General features: G+C 41.9%; 1 protein-coding gene and 1 long non-coding RNA gene across 3 annotated transcripts; one reads left to right on the forward strand and one right to left on the reverse strand.

Annotated features, from left to right (window-relative positions):
- Positions 1–463: 463 nt before the first annotated feature.
- LOC127381043 (uncharacterized) lies at positions 464–1,973 on the reverse strand. Its single transcript, XR_007888641.1, has 2 exons — positions 1,636–1,973; positions 464–1,398 (listed from the first exon to the last, which is right to left on the reverse strand). It is a non-coding gene; the product is annotated as an uncharacterized LOC127381043 (long non-coding RNA).
- A 66-nt stretch (positions 1,974–2,039) lies between these two features.
- On the forward strand, positions 2,040–15,364 carry OTUD6B (OTU deubiquitinase 6B). 2 transcript variants are annotated; one of them, XM_051611677.1, is made up of 7 exons: positions 2,040–2,187; positions 4,184–4,338; positions 8,579–8,674; positions 10,081–10,393; positions 11,956–12,017; positions 12,639–12,745; positions 13,275–15,364. In XM_051611677.1, exons 1-7 carry the CDS (start codon positions 2,097–2,099, stop codon positions 13,357–13,359), a joined length of 909 nt encoding a protein of 302 aa, XP_051467637.1. In that variant the 5' UTR covers positions 2,040–2,096; the 3' UTR covers positions 13,360–15,364. The 2 variants fall into 2 exon arrangements, with proteins under 2 accessions (XP_051467637.1, XP_051467638.1); XM_051611678.1 differs by lacking the exon at positions 13,275–15,364 and adding an exon at positions 12,870–13,268 and having other exon boundaries at positions 2,077–2,187.
- Positions 15,365–16,804: the final 1,440 nt, after the last annotated feature.

The raw sequence follows: 16,804 nt of genomic DNA on the forward strand, positions 1-16,804 counted from the left end.
TGTTTAACTTTGAGTTCAAGTGTATTAAGATATGCCTTGTTCAAATGAGACCAATGTACTGCAAGAACACTTTAATCAACCTACCTTCATCATCACTTAGCACTTCACACTCGGTCACCTGAGTATTTATTTATTTGGCCACTGGTATTTATTCTATATTCTTTTGGATCTCTTTTGGGTTACTGCTAAAGATACGGCAGAAGTCTGGACTAAAACCACTGTTCCCTACAGGGACGTCCCCTCTGACTGGGCATAGTTGCAGTGAAGGGAAGTAGCCTCTTCTACCTCTTTTTCTTAAAAGATTTAAGCCTGGAGTCCCCCAAAACACTATAGAACTCAGCCTGCTTGAAGGACACATTAGGTTGTATGTCTGAACATCTAATTACAGTGTTTTGTTGTGGTAAAAAACTGATGGTTGTTTTCTTTGCTGTCATTTTACAAAGTTCTAAAATAAACTCAAATGCAGAAGGCATAAACTAGTATTTATTATTTGTAAAAATACAGCATTTTAAAGAATATGTATTAAACGGCAGCATATTCATATATACATACATGACAAAGATATATATTTAACAAATTGATACAGAACACATATATACATTAGTAGAGTCAAATCTAACCCAGATTTTCTTTATTCTGAATTTGCTGGTACTATACAGAAACATTTGTAGGTCCACCCTAGCAATTTCCAGTGCTAACCTATTTTCCTAGCTAAAAGCCAACCATTCTGCACGTTCTTTTTGGATGAAACTTTTTTTTTTTTTTTCACCAGCTGCTCTGTGATCTGTTTTATTCTAACAGGCTGGAAAAAGCAGGTGGAGGTAAGGGAAAAGTATATTTCCAAGTATTGATATAAAAATCTGAAAATTATTTACAATTCATCAGAATTGTAAAGGAGATCTAAAAATTGTGTGGTCCTATGCAGCAGGAGTTCAATCCATCATCTTACAATTATGCTTCAGATCCGTTTCCTTGCTTTGCACTTCACAGTGAACTTCACGGAATCCAATAATTATTCTGGTTGGAAAAGACCTTTAAGATCATTGAGTCCAACCATTAACCTAGCACTGCAGAGTCCACCACTAAACCGTGTCTCCAAGCGCCACATCAACACATCTTTTAAGTATCTCCAGGGATGTATTACAGGAATGTCCTAATGGTTTAAGCACAAACTTACCGTTTTAATTGCCAAAGTTTTTGCTCAATGTTACTAATTTTAAACCCAATTAAAATATTGAAGTTTATAAGTTATATTTTGCCCAGATAAACTGAATGTACCACAAAACAATACTGGTGACAGCTCTACACAGAAAAGCACTTTGCTCCACGGTAGCACTCAGGAAGAAATTGTAGTTCCCACTTCGAGGTGATGATTTCATCCCAACCAGGCATTTTTTCCTGTAACAAAAATCCAACACTTTACAAGACGTTATTTCACAGTGGTGAGACGACACGAACTACGAACGTCACAGCTTGGAAAATCGGGAGCCTTTCTGGGCATTTTTTAGCTTTAAGTAACTTCAGGTAAAAAACAGGCACACAGGGGGCACTGTTCATAAAAGAGAACAGGCTAAGTTTTTTTTTTTGCTTAATATGAAAAATCATGTGAAAACTCTAACCCAATTCTTTACTCACCTCCAGCCTTCCTGTTTTATAGGGTTTGCCTCTAGCTGGATAATGGGATCACAGAACGGTTTGGGTCGGAAGGGACCTTGCAGATCACCGCGTTCCAACCGCGTGGACACGGACACCGCCCCCCCGACCAGGCGGCTTGAAGTTCTGCCCAGGCCGGCCTTGAACGCTCCCGGGGAGGGGGCACCACAGCCTCCCGTCCGCTAAACGTGCCGTTGCTGCTCAGTGAAGAGACGCGCACGGAAGCCCCTCACTGGGCGGGAGGGACGAGCGAGGAGCTCCGCGGTTACGCCAGAGGACAAGGGGCCCGTCCCGCCCGCTCTCCGCAGGCCGGGGCACCGGGGCGGCCCCGCCCGCCAGGCCCGGGCACCGGGGCGGGGCTCCCGGAAGTGTGAGGCTCGAGCTCCCGCCTCCCGCCGGCGTTGGGGGCGGGGGTGAGGGGGGACCCTGCGCGCGCGGCGGCCATGGAGGGCTCCGGGGACGAGGAGGCGGCGGCCGAGGGGCCCCTGCAGCGGGTGGTGAAGCGGCAGCGCAGGGAGAAGCGGGAGCTGCAGGGTGAGGGCGCGGCCCGGAGAAGGGCGGGGGTGGGGGAGGGGAGAGCGGCTCCCCCGGGCGCCCGCCTGGCCGTGGGGAGCGCGGCCTCCCGGCTCCCTTCCTCTGGAAGCCCCGGGCGGCAGCGGGAGCAGCCGGGGGAGGGCGGGAGGGTGGCGGGCGCGTTGTCCGCTTTGGAAGCGGAGGGAGCGGCCGCGGCGCTGCCGGGCGAGGGCGGGGACGCCGGTGGGGAAGGTGTTTCCCTGTGGGCGGAGGTGTCGGAGCCTCCGGCGCCCGGCGGCGGGTGCGCGGCTCGTCCCGCGTGTCATCCCGCCTGACTGCGCCTTGCTGCGACCCCGGGAGCCCGGCCGCGCTTGGGGGCCGTGACACTGCGTTAACATGATGTTCGCGTTTCGCTGCTTTGTTTTTTAAGTTAGAGAAGGTGAGGTTTTTTGTAAGTCATTTTAGATTGAAAAGCCTGCGTGAGGTTCCTTGCTGCCCAGGCACTTGCTTTTATTCGTTCACGGTGCGGTTGATCTGAAATGCACTTTCACGTTATGTCCAGGCACAGAGAAGTGTCTATAATAGATCTGTGCTGTGTGGTCATACAGTGCTGCATATGAGCTGTTCATCAGCCACATTTCACCTACCTTATTACAGTGGATTAATATAATAAAGTAGGTCAGTGAGTTGGATTCTATTGAGTTTTGCAGTCGATTATAGCATTTTTGTTAAGTCTTTCTTACTGCTGATATATTGGTATGGCCTTTTTTGTCTTTTTTTGGTATGTAAGGAAGCAGGCCCATCTGCAGCCTTTCATCAGTCAGAGGGTTAAAGATGAGGAGAGACACTATTGGGCTGTATGTTGTCATTAAGTCTATAAGAATTTACTGTTTTGAGATGCCTTTTCCTCCTTCAGATTTGCTTGAAATTGGAAAGAGGGGTGGGAATCAAGCATTGTGGTTAGGTGGCTGGAGCACGTGACACATTGATGGGGACAGGCTGAGGAACAGGGGGTTTTTCCACCTAGAGAAAGTGAGAAGGTGGGAGGGATATACAGAAGACAGAGTCCCAGTCTTCCCAGTTAGGGGAGGCAGGTGGCCTATAGGCAGACATTTTCCTACTTGAAAAATACATTCCTGGTAAGTGTAACGGTTAACTGTTTGACAGATAGAAACCTAGTATGTTCATAAAAATTAAGATAAGGTGCATTTTAGCCTCTGAGAATCCAGCATCTCTTCCAGTTCATGATTCTTATCTCCACCACCCCTCATATACTCTCCTTGTGTATTTGTATGTGCTTCCCAAGTCCTGGATTTCCTTGTCCCCCATTAGGTTAATTTTTATTAACAAAACTGTTTTTCTGTCTGACAAACTCAGCCGATTCATCCATGAGGCTGAATGCCAAACATAAATCTTTCAGTGTGACTGTTCTTGCTGCGTCCTCTGGAAGAGTTTTATTATCATCATCTTCAGCTCAATTGTGTCAGTTAAGGGTGAAGGATAGGAAAATGTACAGGTGATGAATACTGAGCAGGGTTCTGACTAAATGGTGCTATAGCTGTAAAGCAGTGAATACAAAAGTGAGGAGAGCTAGCAGGGAGTGTTCACACAAGAGCACAGGCTGTTTGTTCAGCCTGGAGAAGAAGACTGGGGCAGATCTAGTTGTAGCTTCCACTGCACACTGGATGGATCCAGACGATTTTAGAGCTTATTGCCCAGCTAATTTTTTTGAAGGTGACAGGTTAACATCTGCTGCATTGATTAAGTTTGTAAGTATTTTTAATAGTAACCTGGCACAAGTTTTTCTCTTCTTCAAATATGTTTGCATCCTTTAAGAAAAACAGCGTCTTTAAAATGTGATGATTGCAACAGACAGTCTCATAGCTAAACCCTTAAAACATACTGATATGTTGATATTTGTAACTTTTTATGTATGACTTGCAATTCTGTTTTTCTGCGATGACTGTGGAGTATCTATATTTAGAGGTAATGTTCTATTAAACAACTTCTCTTACAGCAAAAATTCAAGGCATGAAAAATGCTGTTCCCAAGAATGATAAAAAGAGACGAAAACAGCTGTCTGATGAAGTTGCCAAACTAGAGGCAGAACTTGAGCAGAAGCACAAGGAGGAATTAAAGCAGCTGAAGGAAGCTTCAGCTGAGCAGAATAAGGTAGGTGCCTTAACTTTAACTGAAGTTGTACAGATACAGTTTGTGTTAGGGATATTTAAACTTTTACAAATTTTAATGAAGTAACACTTCAAAGTATTCTCCGCTGGTGGCAGCGGTTTGGTTTCCCTGGTAACTGCCACCAAAACAGGGGGCCTGGGGGGGACTCTGGCTCCGACGGCTGCGGGAAGGACCCGGTGTTCCAGGGGTCAGAATCCCGGCACGCTCACCGTGAAGGCTCAGGCTCGATCCCCAGGGCAGGCAAGCAGGCCTGGCAGTCCCAGCGCCAGGCTCCGCAGCAGGGGGGTGTCCCACGCAGGAAGCGTCGGATCAGGTCTCGGTCCCACCTGCTGAACTCACCACCTTTTTATACCCCAGTGACCCCCGTGTCCAGTCAGTGTCCTGTCCAGAGCCAATTGGCACCCATGAGCCCCAAGGTAGGGCAGTAACTAGCAGGGGCAATGCATAACTTGTTGCCCATCCTTCCTGCCTTGTCTCATACCTGTTTTGCTTTTGTTTGTCCTTGAGCAGCAGGCCTGGTTTTCGTCTGTTAGCTGGGAAAAATCAGCAGAAGGGCTTTGCTGACTTAAAAGGTGTTTTGTTTAGACTTATGTGGGAAGGAAGAAGAACCGTTTCCCACAAAGAGTTAAGACCCTATAACAATCTTCTGTAGTAGTTTTAAATTAGATGCTTAAGCAGATGATTAATGCATAAACATTAATCATAATGCTTCTGTTCACCTGTGTCGTGGTTGGGGCCCAAGACGACAACAAAGGAACAGCCCCGTGGCTGCTCGCTCAACTGTCCCTGCCCCCCCCCCCCACTCTGGGATGAGGAGGACAAAGCTCGTGGGTTGAGACAAAGGACAAGGAGGGCTCTTCACCAATTAAGGTCCGTGGCAAAACAGACTCAACTTGGGGAAAAAAATAGTAATTTAATTTCACACTAATCAAACACACACAGGACACAACACACAGAGCAGGGCTTGCATATGTTACCCCACCCCTCCCTTCTTCCCAGGCCCAAATCACTTTGTTCCCAGTTTCTCTCCCTCCTTCCCCCCAGCAGCACAGGGGGACAGAGGATGGGGTTTAGAGTCAGTTCACAGGCTGCTGGTTCCTGCTGCGTCATCCTCCTCAGGAAGAAGGATTCCTTACAGTCCTTCCCTGCTGCCCCACGGGGTCCCTCCCATGGAAGAGAGTCCTCCATGAACCTCTCCTTCATGAGTCCTTCCCACCAGGTCCGGAGCTGCTCCAGCGTGGGCTTCCCACAGAGTCACGGGCTGCTTTGGAAACAGCCAACTCCCCTGGCACCAGGGTCTTCCAAAGCTGCGTAATCAGAGTATCAGTCCACAGGCAGCAAATCCACTTGCCACAAAATCCAAGTCCATTGGCCAAGTTCACCCCTCTTGGCGCCTTCAGGGAATGTTCCACCACGTTGCTCCATGAGTGCAGGGGGACAGCTGCCATCTTGCCATGGGTCGCAGGGAAACTTCTGCTCGGGCACCTTCTTCCCCTTCTCCCTCACCAACCACCAGCACAGCTCTGCTTCCCCAGCACAGCTCTTCTCCCCCCTCCTTCTCTGCTCAGGTGTTACAGCTGTTCTTTCATATGTTAATTGCTGAGGCGCATCTGTTGTCTCTGATGGCTCTTTGCCTGGCTTTTGGAGCAGGAGGAGCTTCTCAGCTTCTTACCAGAGCCACTTCTGTGGCCCTTTTCACTGCTACCAAAAAACCTCCCAAACTTTCTCAACGTGTATCTTAGATTAGTTTCAATAGTTTGTTTTTATTTTGGTAAATGGACTGCACGAACTTTACGATGGAGGCCCTTTCTAGCTAAAATCCTTAGCCTGGACATAGCTTTGCCTGAGAGGATTCTGGTTTGAGATGTATGATTTCTTTCACTTCTCATTGTTTTTATTGGCATTGAAACATGTCCGTGCTTCCAATGCTGACATCTGATAGCTGGACAATATTCAAGGACCACTTCTTGCAAGCACAGCATCAGTGTGTCCCAATGGGTAGAAAATCTAGTAAGGGAGCTAGGAGACCAGCGTGGTTAAAAAAGGAACTGCTGGGGAAACTCAAGTGGAAGAGGAAAATCTATAGATCATGGAAAGAGGGACTGGTCACTTGGGAGGAATATAGGAATGTTGTCAGGGAATGTAGGGAGGCAACTAGGAAAGCTAAGGCCTCCTTGGAACTTAACTTTGCAAGTCGGGTTAAGGACAGTAGAAAGGGCTTTTTCAAATACATAGCCAACAAAGCTAATACCAGAGGCAATATAGGCCCACTGCTGAATGAGGTGGGTGCCCTGGTGACAGAGGATATGAAGAAGGCAGAGGTGCTGAATGCCTTCTTTGCCTCTGTCTTTACTCCTGCAGGCTTTTCCCATGAGCCCCAGATTCATATAACCCCAGAAGTAGTCAAGATAGGTGAGGACATAGTAGATGAGGATTGGGTTAGGGATCAGTTGCATAATCTGGACATCCATAAATCGATGGGTCCGGATGAAATGCATCCAAGGGTGCTGAGGGAGCTGGCGGAGGTCATTGCTAGTCCACTCTCCATCATCTTCGGTAAGTCATGGGTAACTGGAGAGGTGCCTGAGGACTGGAGGATAGCAAACGTCACTCCAGTCTACAAGAAGGGCAAGAAGGAGGACCCGGGTAACTATAGACCGGTCAGCCTCACCTCCATCCCTGGAAAGGTAATGGAACAACTTGTCCTTGGCACTATCTCTAGACATATCAAGGAGATGGGGGTCATCAAGAGCAGTCAACATGGTTTTACCAAGGGTAAGTCATGTTTGACTAACCTCATAGCCTTCTATGAGGAAATTACTAGGTGGATAGATGATGGTAGAGCGGTAGATGTGGTTTATCTTGATTTCAGTAAAGCATTTGACACCGTCTCCCACAGCATCCTTGTAGATAAGTTGATCAAGTATGGGTTTGATGATCAGGCAGTGAGGTGGATCAAGAACTGGTTGAAAGGAAGAAGTCAGAGAGTTGTAGTCAATGGGGCAGAATCTAGTTGGAGGCCTGTGACTAGTGGAGTCCCTCAGGGGTCGGTACTGGGACCGGTGTTGTTCAATATCTTCAACAACGACCTGGATGAGGGCACAGAATGTACCCTCAGCAAGTTTGCTGATGACACCAAGCTGGGAGGAGTGGCTGACACACCAGAAGGCTGTGCTGCCATTCAGAGAGACTTAGACAGGCTGGAGACTTGGGCGGGGAAAAACCTGATGAAGTTTAACAAGAGCAAGTGTAGAGTTTTGCATTTGGGGAAGAAAAACGCCATGCACCAGTACAGGTTGGGGGCTGACCTGCTGGAGAGCAGTGTAGGTGAAAGGGACCTGGGGGTCATGGTAGACAGGAGGATGACCATGAGTCAGCAGTGTGCCCTTGTGGCTAAGGCCAATGGCATCCTGGGGTGTATTAGAAAGGGTGTGGTTAGTAGGTCAAGAGAGGTTCTCCTCCCCCTCTATTCTGCATTGGTGAGGCCACATCTGGAATATTGTGTCCAGTTCTGGGCCCCTCAGTTCAAGAAGGACAGGGAAGTGCTTGAAAGAGTCCAGCGCAGAGCCACAAGGATGATTAAGGGAGTGGAACATCTCCCTTATGAGGAAAGGCTGAGGGAGCTGGGTCTCTTTAGTTTGGAGAAAAGGAGACTGAGGGGGGACCTCATCAATGTTTACAAATATGTAAAGGGTGAGTGTCAAGACGATGGAGTTAAGCTTTTTTCGGTGATGACCAGTGATAGGACAAGGAGTAATGGATACAAGTTGGAGCATAGGAGGTTTAAGATGAATATCAGGAAAAATTTTTTTACTGTGAGAGTGACAGAGCACTGGAACAGGCTGCCCAGAGAGGTTGTGGAGTCTCCTTCGCTGGAGACATTCAAAACCCGCCTGGACGCCTTCCTGTGTGATGTACTCTAGGTGACCCTGCTCTGGCAGGGGGGTTGGACTAGATGATCTTTCGAGGTCCCTTCCAACCCCTAGGATTCTATGATTCTATGATCTAGTTCAGACTACAGAAAAAGTAATAAAATGTATGACAGTAGTTTGGGGTGGGAAATGCTTAGTTTAGTTCTGTGGTATACACAGTTCTTTGTGGGTAAACTTCATAAATATACCCTGGAATTATCTAGGAACAGAACTTAAAACTGTTTCAGGAGATGCATATCTTGGTTATCATTTATACTAATGACCATTTAACTTTTTTATTTCCATTTTAGACAGGTTCTATAGCTGATGGGGTTGCAAATTTAGAGCTTGAAGGAGCAGAACAACAGATTCAGCATCCTCGAATATCAAAAGCACAGAAGAGGCGGGTATGACTTAACATCTAAACATTATACAAATACTTGATTGAGGGTATATACAATTAAACTTCACTGTAATAATCAAAGTTAAATAATTTTGCAGGGGACAGTGCCAGGCTGTTTCAGTATTGTCGCTGTACCAACTGGGTGCTTAGAAAATCTGTAAAGCTTCTACCTACAGATATGTAAGCATTTTATAAATAGTTGTACTTTTTTTATCCTCAGCCATGAGCTGGGAATCAGAACAGGTCAGGAGATGGGAGCCATAAAAAACAACTGATGTAGATTAATACAGAAATAAGGTAATTTAATTAAAATCATGTAAAATACTATGTGGAAAACAGGCAAGTAGCAGAACTTTACACATTTAACAGAAGAACATTAATATGGAGACTCCTCTAAATTTTTGAGTTGTTAAGAAACACTAGGTGCTCTCCAGGCTATTAGGGTTAAATCATGTTAAGCTTTGGATGTTAAAATGTGATGTAATAACATTCTTATTGTACCTGCATGAATGGTGGTTCAGGTCCAGAGGAGCACTGCTTTATTGCAGTCTGTCTCCTGTTACATGATCACTAGTGCAGAGCTGCCTTGTAACAAACACGCTAAAAGGATGTTCATAGTTCATTGCACCATGTCTAGGCAAACTACACTCTGTAGTTTAGTATTCCTATATTGTGGTTGCCTAAAACAGCCTGGCCTTGATTTGTGGTGAATTTTAAATGTGGAAGTGAAAATACCGTTCACTGTACTGCTTCCTTTTTTATTCACTTTCCTAATTTGACTCTTATTCCCTTATTAACTTAAGTGTAAACTTACAAAGCCCTCTATTAATGTAATCTTTATATTATTATCATTACACCCCCTCTAGTATTCTCTGGATGCATTCTTATCCACCTTCAGGTCAGGAGCAGTCTTTTATGATGTATGATGCCTAGGCTGAGGGAGCTTCAGTTTCATGACACAGACTTTGTCATCCAGTCATACGTGTAAGCAGTAGATCTCATATTATCAGGAAAGAGCAGTATTTTCTGTTGTTCAGTTAGAATTCCCATACTCGAGTTGTTTGCCATTGTGGTGAAATAGGTGATCCTGAAGAAATTACTACTAATAGCCTTTTTGCAGGTGTTGTAAAGTGTTATTTGGCAGGTTGATACAATTAGGATATCCTCTGTCACGATTTTGGGTGTGGTGTCAGAGGCAGTTAAGGATACATTGGTCACTTACTGTTTGCTAAAGTTTGTGTTTAGGAGGTCTCCTAAGATTTGGTAGCCCTGATTCACGAGAACATTTCACAGATAGGAATGTTCTTAGAAAACATTTGAAGAGTTAGAAGAAAGCACAAGGCCAAGAACTGTGCAGGCATCTTCTAAATTTTAACATTTGTTGTAATTTTTGTGTGTTTATAATTTAAGGAAAAAAAAGCTGCCTTGGAGAAAGAAAGAGAAGAAAGGATAGCTGAAGCTGAGATAGAAAACTTAACGGGTGCTAGACATCTTGAAAGTCAGAAACTTGCCTCCTTATTGGCAGCAAGGCACTTAGAGATCAAACAGATCCCTTCAGATGGACATTGCATGTACAGAGCTATTGAAGATCAGCTCAAGGATCACCAGAATTCCTGGACTGTTGCAACTCTAAGGAACCAAACAGCAAAGTATATGCAAAGTCACTTTGATGATTTCCTGCCATTTCTTACAAACCCTAGTACTGGAGACATGTATAGCAGAGGTAAGACTTGCGGCATGAGATTTTAAAAACTGTTACAACTATTTATCATAATTCTTGATCTCAGTTACAGCTGAATTGTGTGTGTTGTGGTGTTTGTTCCTGAACTTTTTTACTTTGTTGGTTCGGCTGTGTTCTATGGATCTACTATGAAACTTGGTACACCTGAATCTTTGTAATGTATGTTTTGGTGTTTTTTTTTTAATTAGCAAACATTCTTCCCCATTTTAAAAAATAAATAATCAGAACTTGATGGTTACTAGAAAGCAATAATATTCTGGGTGTGATTTAAGTTGTATTATAAATAGCTCATCTGCAAGATATGGGATGATTTTTGTCAACTTATATGTTGGTGTTTTCAGTTTACATAGGAAACCACTTAAAAATGAGTGTGAAACTTAAGCAAGCCTGTTTTATAGTAGTTTGCATAGATGCTTTTTCTTGTTCTACCCTTTATTTTCACTACATCTTTTGAAGCCCTTTCCTACAGAGAGACTAAATGAAAAAATAAAAAGGAATGTGTGGAGCAATGGTGTAAGCAGAATAAATGCAGTTAAAATGGAATTTTTTGTATGTCTTCTTTGGTCAATACATGGTTTATTCATTTCTTACTGTGTATTTGGAACACCATGCAAATGATGTAAGTTTTTAACTTACTACTGCATTCATTTAATAGTATTGCTGTGGATTTCATCTGGTGACCAGGGACTGTTGTGAAGAGATGTCTTTCCCCTGTTGAAAGACATAATTGTTACAGGATAAATGTTCCCCAAGAGAAGACTGAATTTAAGTTCTGCAGAGCAGCAGGGAATTGTGGTTTTCTTATGTCTCTTAAGTCTGTTATAAGGGAAATGCATGAAAACCAACTCTGAGCAATCCTCAGCAAATCTCTTCTTTCTTTATCAATCTATTCATAGGGTTCAGAAGCCAGAGGGGTTGGAATTCATAAACTTGAAAGCTTGTTTTCTGTACAACATGATCTATCTGCAAAATGTTCCTTTAGCTATTAACAAAGGAAGTATTGGGAGTAAATACTTCAGAGGTTAAAAACAAGGCAGCTAATTTGCATATTTAAAAACCCCAAAACAACAGTTGAACTACACAATTACAAGATTTTTAAAACAGCCTTGTCGTGTAGCTAAGAACGTAGCATACTACTTGCTATCACATTATTTTCTAGTCTCAAACCAACATCCTCTGTAGCTTAGCAGGAAGAAAACTGTATGTAATTTCATGCTTATTGCTAATAGTTCCCTGAATGAAAAGTTTAAAATATTAACCTGTACTTTTGATTCCCATATTTGTCTTTATTCCCATCTTCAGTCTAATTTTTTCTTTCTAAAATAGGTGTGGGTTTGGGTTTTGTGATTTTTTTACCTCTGGTGTTTTTCTTCTCCTGTCCTTTCCCTTTCCTTCTTTTCAGTGAACACACACTTTTCTGTATGATGTGTTTGGACTTTCCAGGCTCTAGTTCTTCATTGTGCAGTCACGTTTTTTCCTCAGTTGCTCGTTCATCAAGTAAGAGCAGTACTAAAAGTTGTCTTTTTTTTTTTTTTTCCCTGCAGAGGAATTTGAAAAATACTGTGATGATATAGCAAATACAGCTGCATGGGGTGGTCAGCTTGAAGTAAGTATTGAATTGGTAATATTTATTTGTGAAATTCTAAAGTGGCTGAATATACCATCAAAAAAGGGCTTAAGAAAAACATACCTGAAGGCATAAGGGAACATAGTTATAAATAGTTTATCAAGAACTTTCTTCTGTGGTTATAAAGTGTTTTTCCAAGTGAGTAGCTTTTCTGATCGTGCATTGCTGTACTCATGTATTTGACAAGACTGACAGTACGAGTGGGCTAAGACTTTCCAAGGAGAAAGCATTTTATTATGCAGATTTAGATGTCAGCAAAGCTAACTAGAGCAGAGCAATGTTAGATTTTTGTAATGTAAACCAGAACTTGAGCTTGAGAAAATAAATATGTAGTTCAGTTTGTCTTATGTATTGTTTTATGGAGTAGTTACCAAATTGCTGAAGCTCGACCAGTGTTACCTATGTTGTATCATCAAAACAATTATGAGCTTTCAGTTAAAGTTTAAAAAGCTAAAATAATTGTGCTTAATAGTTTATTTTCTAACAGTCCTTGAAATGTTACCCCCAAACTCTCATCTTCTAATACTAAATGCCATGTCTTCCTCTCTCCTCCATACTTTTGATTTAATCCTATTCATCAATTGTTTTTATGCCTTAAAGCTGAGGGCTTTGTCACACATCTTGCAAACACCTATTGAAGTAGTGCAAATGGATTCCCCTCCTATTACTGTTGGTGAAGAATATTCAGGCAAACCAATTATACTTGTGTAAGTATGTAGTTTTATCCCTTTTTAAAATAAGTGTGCTTAGTTCTATAAGTGAGGGTTCAGCTTTGATTCTCACCTGCTCTTTTATTTTCTCTTATGATCTGATGGTGAAATGCTGCTTCAGTAAAGATCCTGCAGGTCAGAAATTGTTTGTGATCAATACACTTAGTTGAAGGATATTGTAATTAGAGTTCTTAAAATGTTAACAAACTATCTGAAGTGTGATTCAGTCACTGTTTAAAAATAATGCTGCAAGATCACTTTACCTGTTAGATAATTGCAAAATAATAGTGAAATTGATACAAGGTACAGCAGGAAACTTTTTTTCCTCTTGAAAGTTTATGTCAATCTGTGCCTGAAAGTCAACAGAATTAAAAACTGTCTGTATTTATACTCTCCTGTTTAATGACCCTACATATTTCCTGTGCTAAAATTTGAATTTAAGTATCTTCCAATGCTGTAATACTTGCCATGACATACTTTTAGTTAAACTGAACATTCATTCTGTAACTTTTTTCTTTTTTTTTAGGTATATGAGACATGCTTATGGATTAGGAGAACATTACAATTCTGTAAAAATTCTAACAGACACTGCTACAGAAAATGGCAGCTAGCATACAGAAGTCATAAATCCACATGGATAACAGTTGCATCTTAACGTGTTGGGCTCCAGACAAATCCCAGACAGACTGGATAGTAAAACTACATGGAATGGAGTGTAAATGAAAAAAACACATATAAGGCTTGTCTATAAATCAGAAATAGCTTTTGATTTAAAACAAAACAAACTCCTACAACAGTATTTTGAACTTGTTGATATTAATCATGTTTAGAAGATCCCTAAAATGGTGGCTGTAGACCAGTGGGTTTTTTTTTAACAGAACTTCATCCTATACCACAGTGAAAATACAGAATAGTAAATGTTTTGGTTAATCTGCATTTCTGCTGAAGTATTAAAGTTACCTGAAGGTTCCTGTTACATTATTTCTGGCAGATTTTGATGATCATGGACGAGCTAAGGCATTTAAAATAATTTATTTTGATTGATGGAATATCCTCTACGGTGTTTCTTTAGTGCTATCAGGATCTAGCTCCATCGCTGTAATAGTGATCCCCTTCTTTATTTGGGCAGAGAAGAACTGGAGGCAAATCTAGTAGTAGAATATCTTGCTTGACTGAAGGCTTTGCACAGTCTTTTTATTTTAAAGACTTTCATCTAAGATTTTTACCAAGGTTTGAGGTGTTCTAGTTGACAGTAGGAACTTAAGGTGGGGTGCTGTTCCTAATACTGAACCTGTAGGAAGAGCATTGTTCTTTATGACTATACTTCATAACATTGATGAAAGTTAACTGTACATAGTCTTTCATCTGTGCATTTTGGTGGTACAGAAATCTTGCACACAAAAAGCTTGGTGTCCTCGCTTCAGGTGGAGAAACTCATCTGAACTGATCATTTGTGGATCTGCTGATCTAATCACTTCATCTGAAGTGTGATGGCTTATAATGTTTAAAACAGCTGGTTGCATACTGGTGTAAAAATAACCACCTTGGCTTTTGTCAGTAAGTTGAAAGGTGATCTACAGAAGAGCTAAGTTTATTGTCATTGCTCCTTATGATGCACAGACACTTGAAAGATGTTTTTTTTTAATATGGCTTGATTTTTTTTTTACATTAGAAATGTAGATTTTTGTCTTTATGTCACTGTAAATGTGACTCCAAAATGAACAGCATACTGAAACAAAAGCAATAATGCATTAAAAAAAAAAAAAGCCCTAGTCAACAACAGTGTAATTGTCTTTATGTTAGTGCTAATGAGTTGTGTTTGGAGAAAATTTGTTCGTATCAAGTTTAGACACCTTTGCCTTGATTTGAGGATTATGAGTTGACTCTGCATCCTGTAGTCCTTGTGTAAAGCCAGCCAGCAGATTGACATTCCTAGGACTTAAAAATGAGAAAGAAAAATCTGCTCTTACTCGGCGAGATAAATGTTCGCTTTATGGATCAGATTATGTTTGATTTAAAGCACTTTGAGCAAGAGAGGGGGGAAGAAAACCAGACAATTATAGCAGAGGGGTTTGGATAAACAGAACTTGAATATGACTTCTCTAGGCTGGTGCCTGCCAGGAAAATAAAGTATTAACCAGATAAGGAGTTTTTACATGCTTATTTATCTGATACAGTATAGCAAATATAGCTGTATTTATAGCAGCTGGTTTACTGCCTTGATTGTATAAAGCAATGTTTTTAATTTCAAACAAAATGGGATACAACAGCATGGAAAAAGTGTCTCTATTCATAATACCACTCTGAATTTCACTAAAAATAATAATCAAGAGATACTGTTATCTGTGTCGCTTAGAATTGATGCAATATGAAATGCACATGCTAGATTTCACAAATACCCTGTGAAAAAAGTTCTTCATTGGGTTTTCATTCTTGTTTGATTAACTGATAGAAAAGATGCCAGAATCATGGAACACCTTGTACCAACAGTTTGTCCTGTTGAAGTTGTTTACAGTTTGTATAAAGCAAAATAATGTTTTAATACAGTGAGGGAAAGATCCTTGCTCCTGCTGTTTGGGACTTGCCAAAAAGTAATAAATTGATTTATTTGTGGCAGATCTTGTTATTATCACGTTTTATTTTGCACTTAGATTGTTCACTTATTTCCTAGTATTAATATGTCTATTAGTTTACTTTTTATGGCTTTAAAGTTCTACTGTAATAAGAATTCTCCAACAATTGCCTGTTCCTATTCAAGCAGGCAAAGCTTAAGTCTTTACAAAATGATGTTGTTTCTGAACAAATCCTCAGCATTTTAGCAGTTAAACTTCAATTCTTCTGAAAAGCTGTATTTGAAAATACTATTGAGCTTCTCCATATGTAAAAATTATCAAGTTAAACTGAGGATTTTTTCAGAATTTAGCTTTTAACTTGTTCAGATTACATTTTCCCTGCAGAACTTAATTTGAGTAACTACTTATTTTGACTTTGTGTATTTAAGTAGCTTTCCTTGCTTTTATCTGCAGTTCATGGACAGTTTCTTCAACCACTCTTTTTTCCAAGGGCTGTTAGGTAATTTTTTTGTAAAACGAGTTGAGATTAGTCTCCAGTAGGAGTGCTGACATGAATGGGAGGGAAACAGCTTGGTGGTCTGCAATAAATTATGTGCAGTATTATTTAGGGAAGAACTTACTTGTTGAAAGCCATGGGTACAGAGGTAGGCCCTGATCTCTCAAGGAACCTGTGGGGTGATGTGGAGTGTGTCATGCGAGGCTGAAGTGTTGCCATGGCAGTGCTTGTAGGGCCTGTGGCCTTGCTAGGGTAATGGAAGAGACCAGCTTCCTCTTTGAGCCATACATGGCGTTTGGAGTTCCTCCTGATGCCCTTCACTTAGTCTGCAGCCAGTCTCTGCTCTCCTATGCATCTCTGGTGGTGTGAGCTGCAGCCAGCACCAGAGAGTGGGTAGGAGGTGGGTGGCAGAAGGACAGAGCAGGCCTGTCATAAATTCTTTAAATATTCCATGACTTTAAGGACTTTTATAAATAAGTAAATAATATAAAACGCAATGATAGGTACAATTCTCATAACCTGTTATATCTGTATATATTAAATAAATACACCAAAAGCTAAAACACCATGGAGAGGGGAATTTCTTTCACAACCATTTGTCTTGAGGCAAAACTGTCACTAGAGGTGTTTTTTGCCTACTGTCTATGCTCTGTCCTTCCCGTTTCCTCTTTTTAACAGGCAGTTCAACAGGGCCTATGACAGTCCCCAGGGAAAAATGGCTGAAGGACATGGACCTGCTGGAGCGAGTCCAGAGGAGGGCCCTGAAGATGATCAGAGGGCTGGAGCACCTCTCCTAAGAAGACAGGCTGAGAGAGTTGGGGTTGTTCAGTCAGGAGAAGAGGAGGCTCCAGAAAAACCTTATAGCAGCCTTCCAGTACCTGAAGGGGCCTACAGAAAAGCTGGGGAGGAACTTGACAGGGCCATGTAGTGGTAGGATAAGGAGGAATGGCTTTAAACTGGAAGAGGATAGATTTACGTTAGACATTA

Source organism: Apus apus, chromosome 2 (genome assembly GCF_020740795.1).
Source record: "Apus apus isolate bApuApu2 chromosome 2, bApuApu2.pri.cur, whole genome shotgun sequence".
In the NCBI taxonomy this organism is placed as follows: Eukaryota; Metazoa; Chordata; class Aves; order Apodiformes; family Apodidae; genus Apus; species Apus apus.

Coding starts and splice junctions, on each gene's coding strand:
- OTUD6B (XM_051611677.1), top strand. CDS start 2,097: ATGGAGGGCTCCGGGGACGAGGAGGCGGCGGCCGAGGGGCCCCTGCAG. Junction 8,675..10,080: donor CAAAAGCACAGAAGAGGCGG/GTATGACTTAAC, acceptor TTATAATTTAAG/GAAAAAAAAGCTGCCTTGGA. Junction 12,746..13,274: donor GGCAAACCAATTATACTTGT/GTAAGTATGTAG, acceptor CTTTTTTTTTAG/GTATATGAGACATGCTTATG.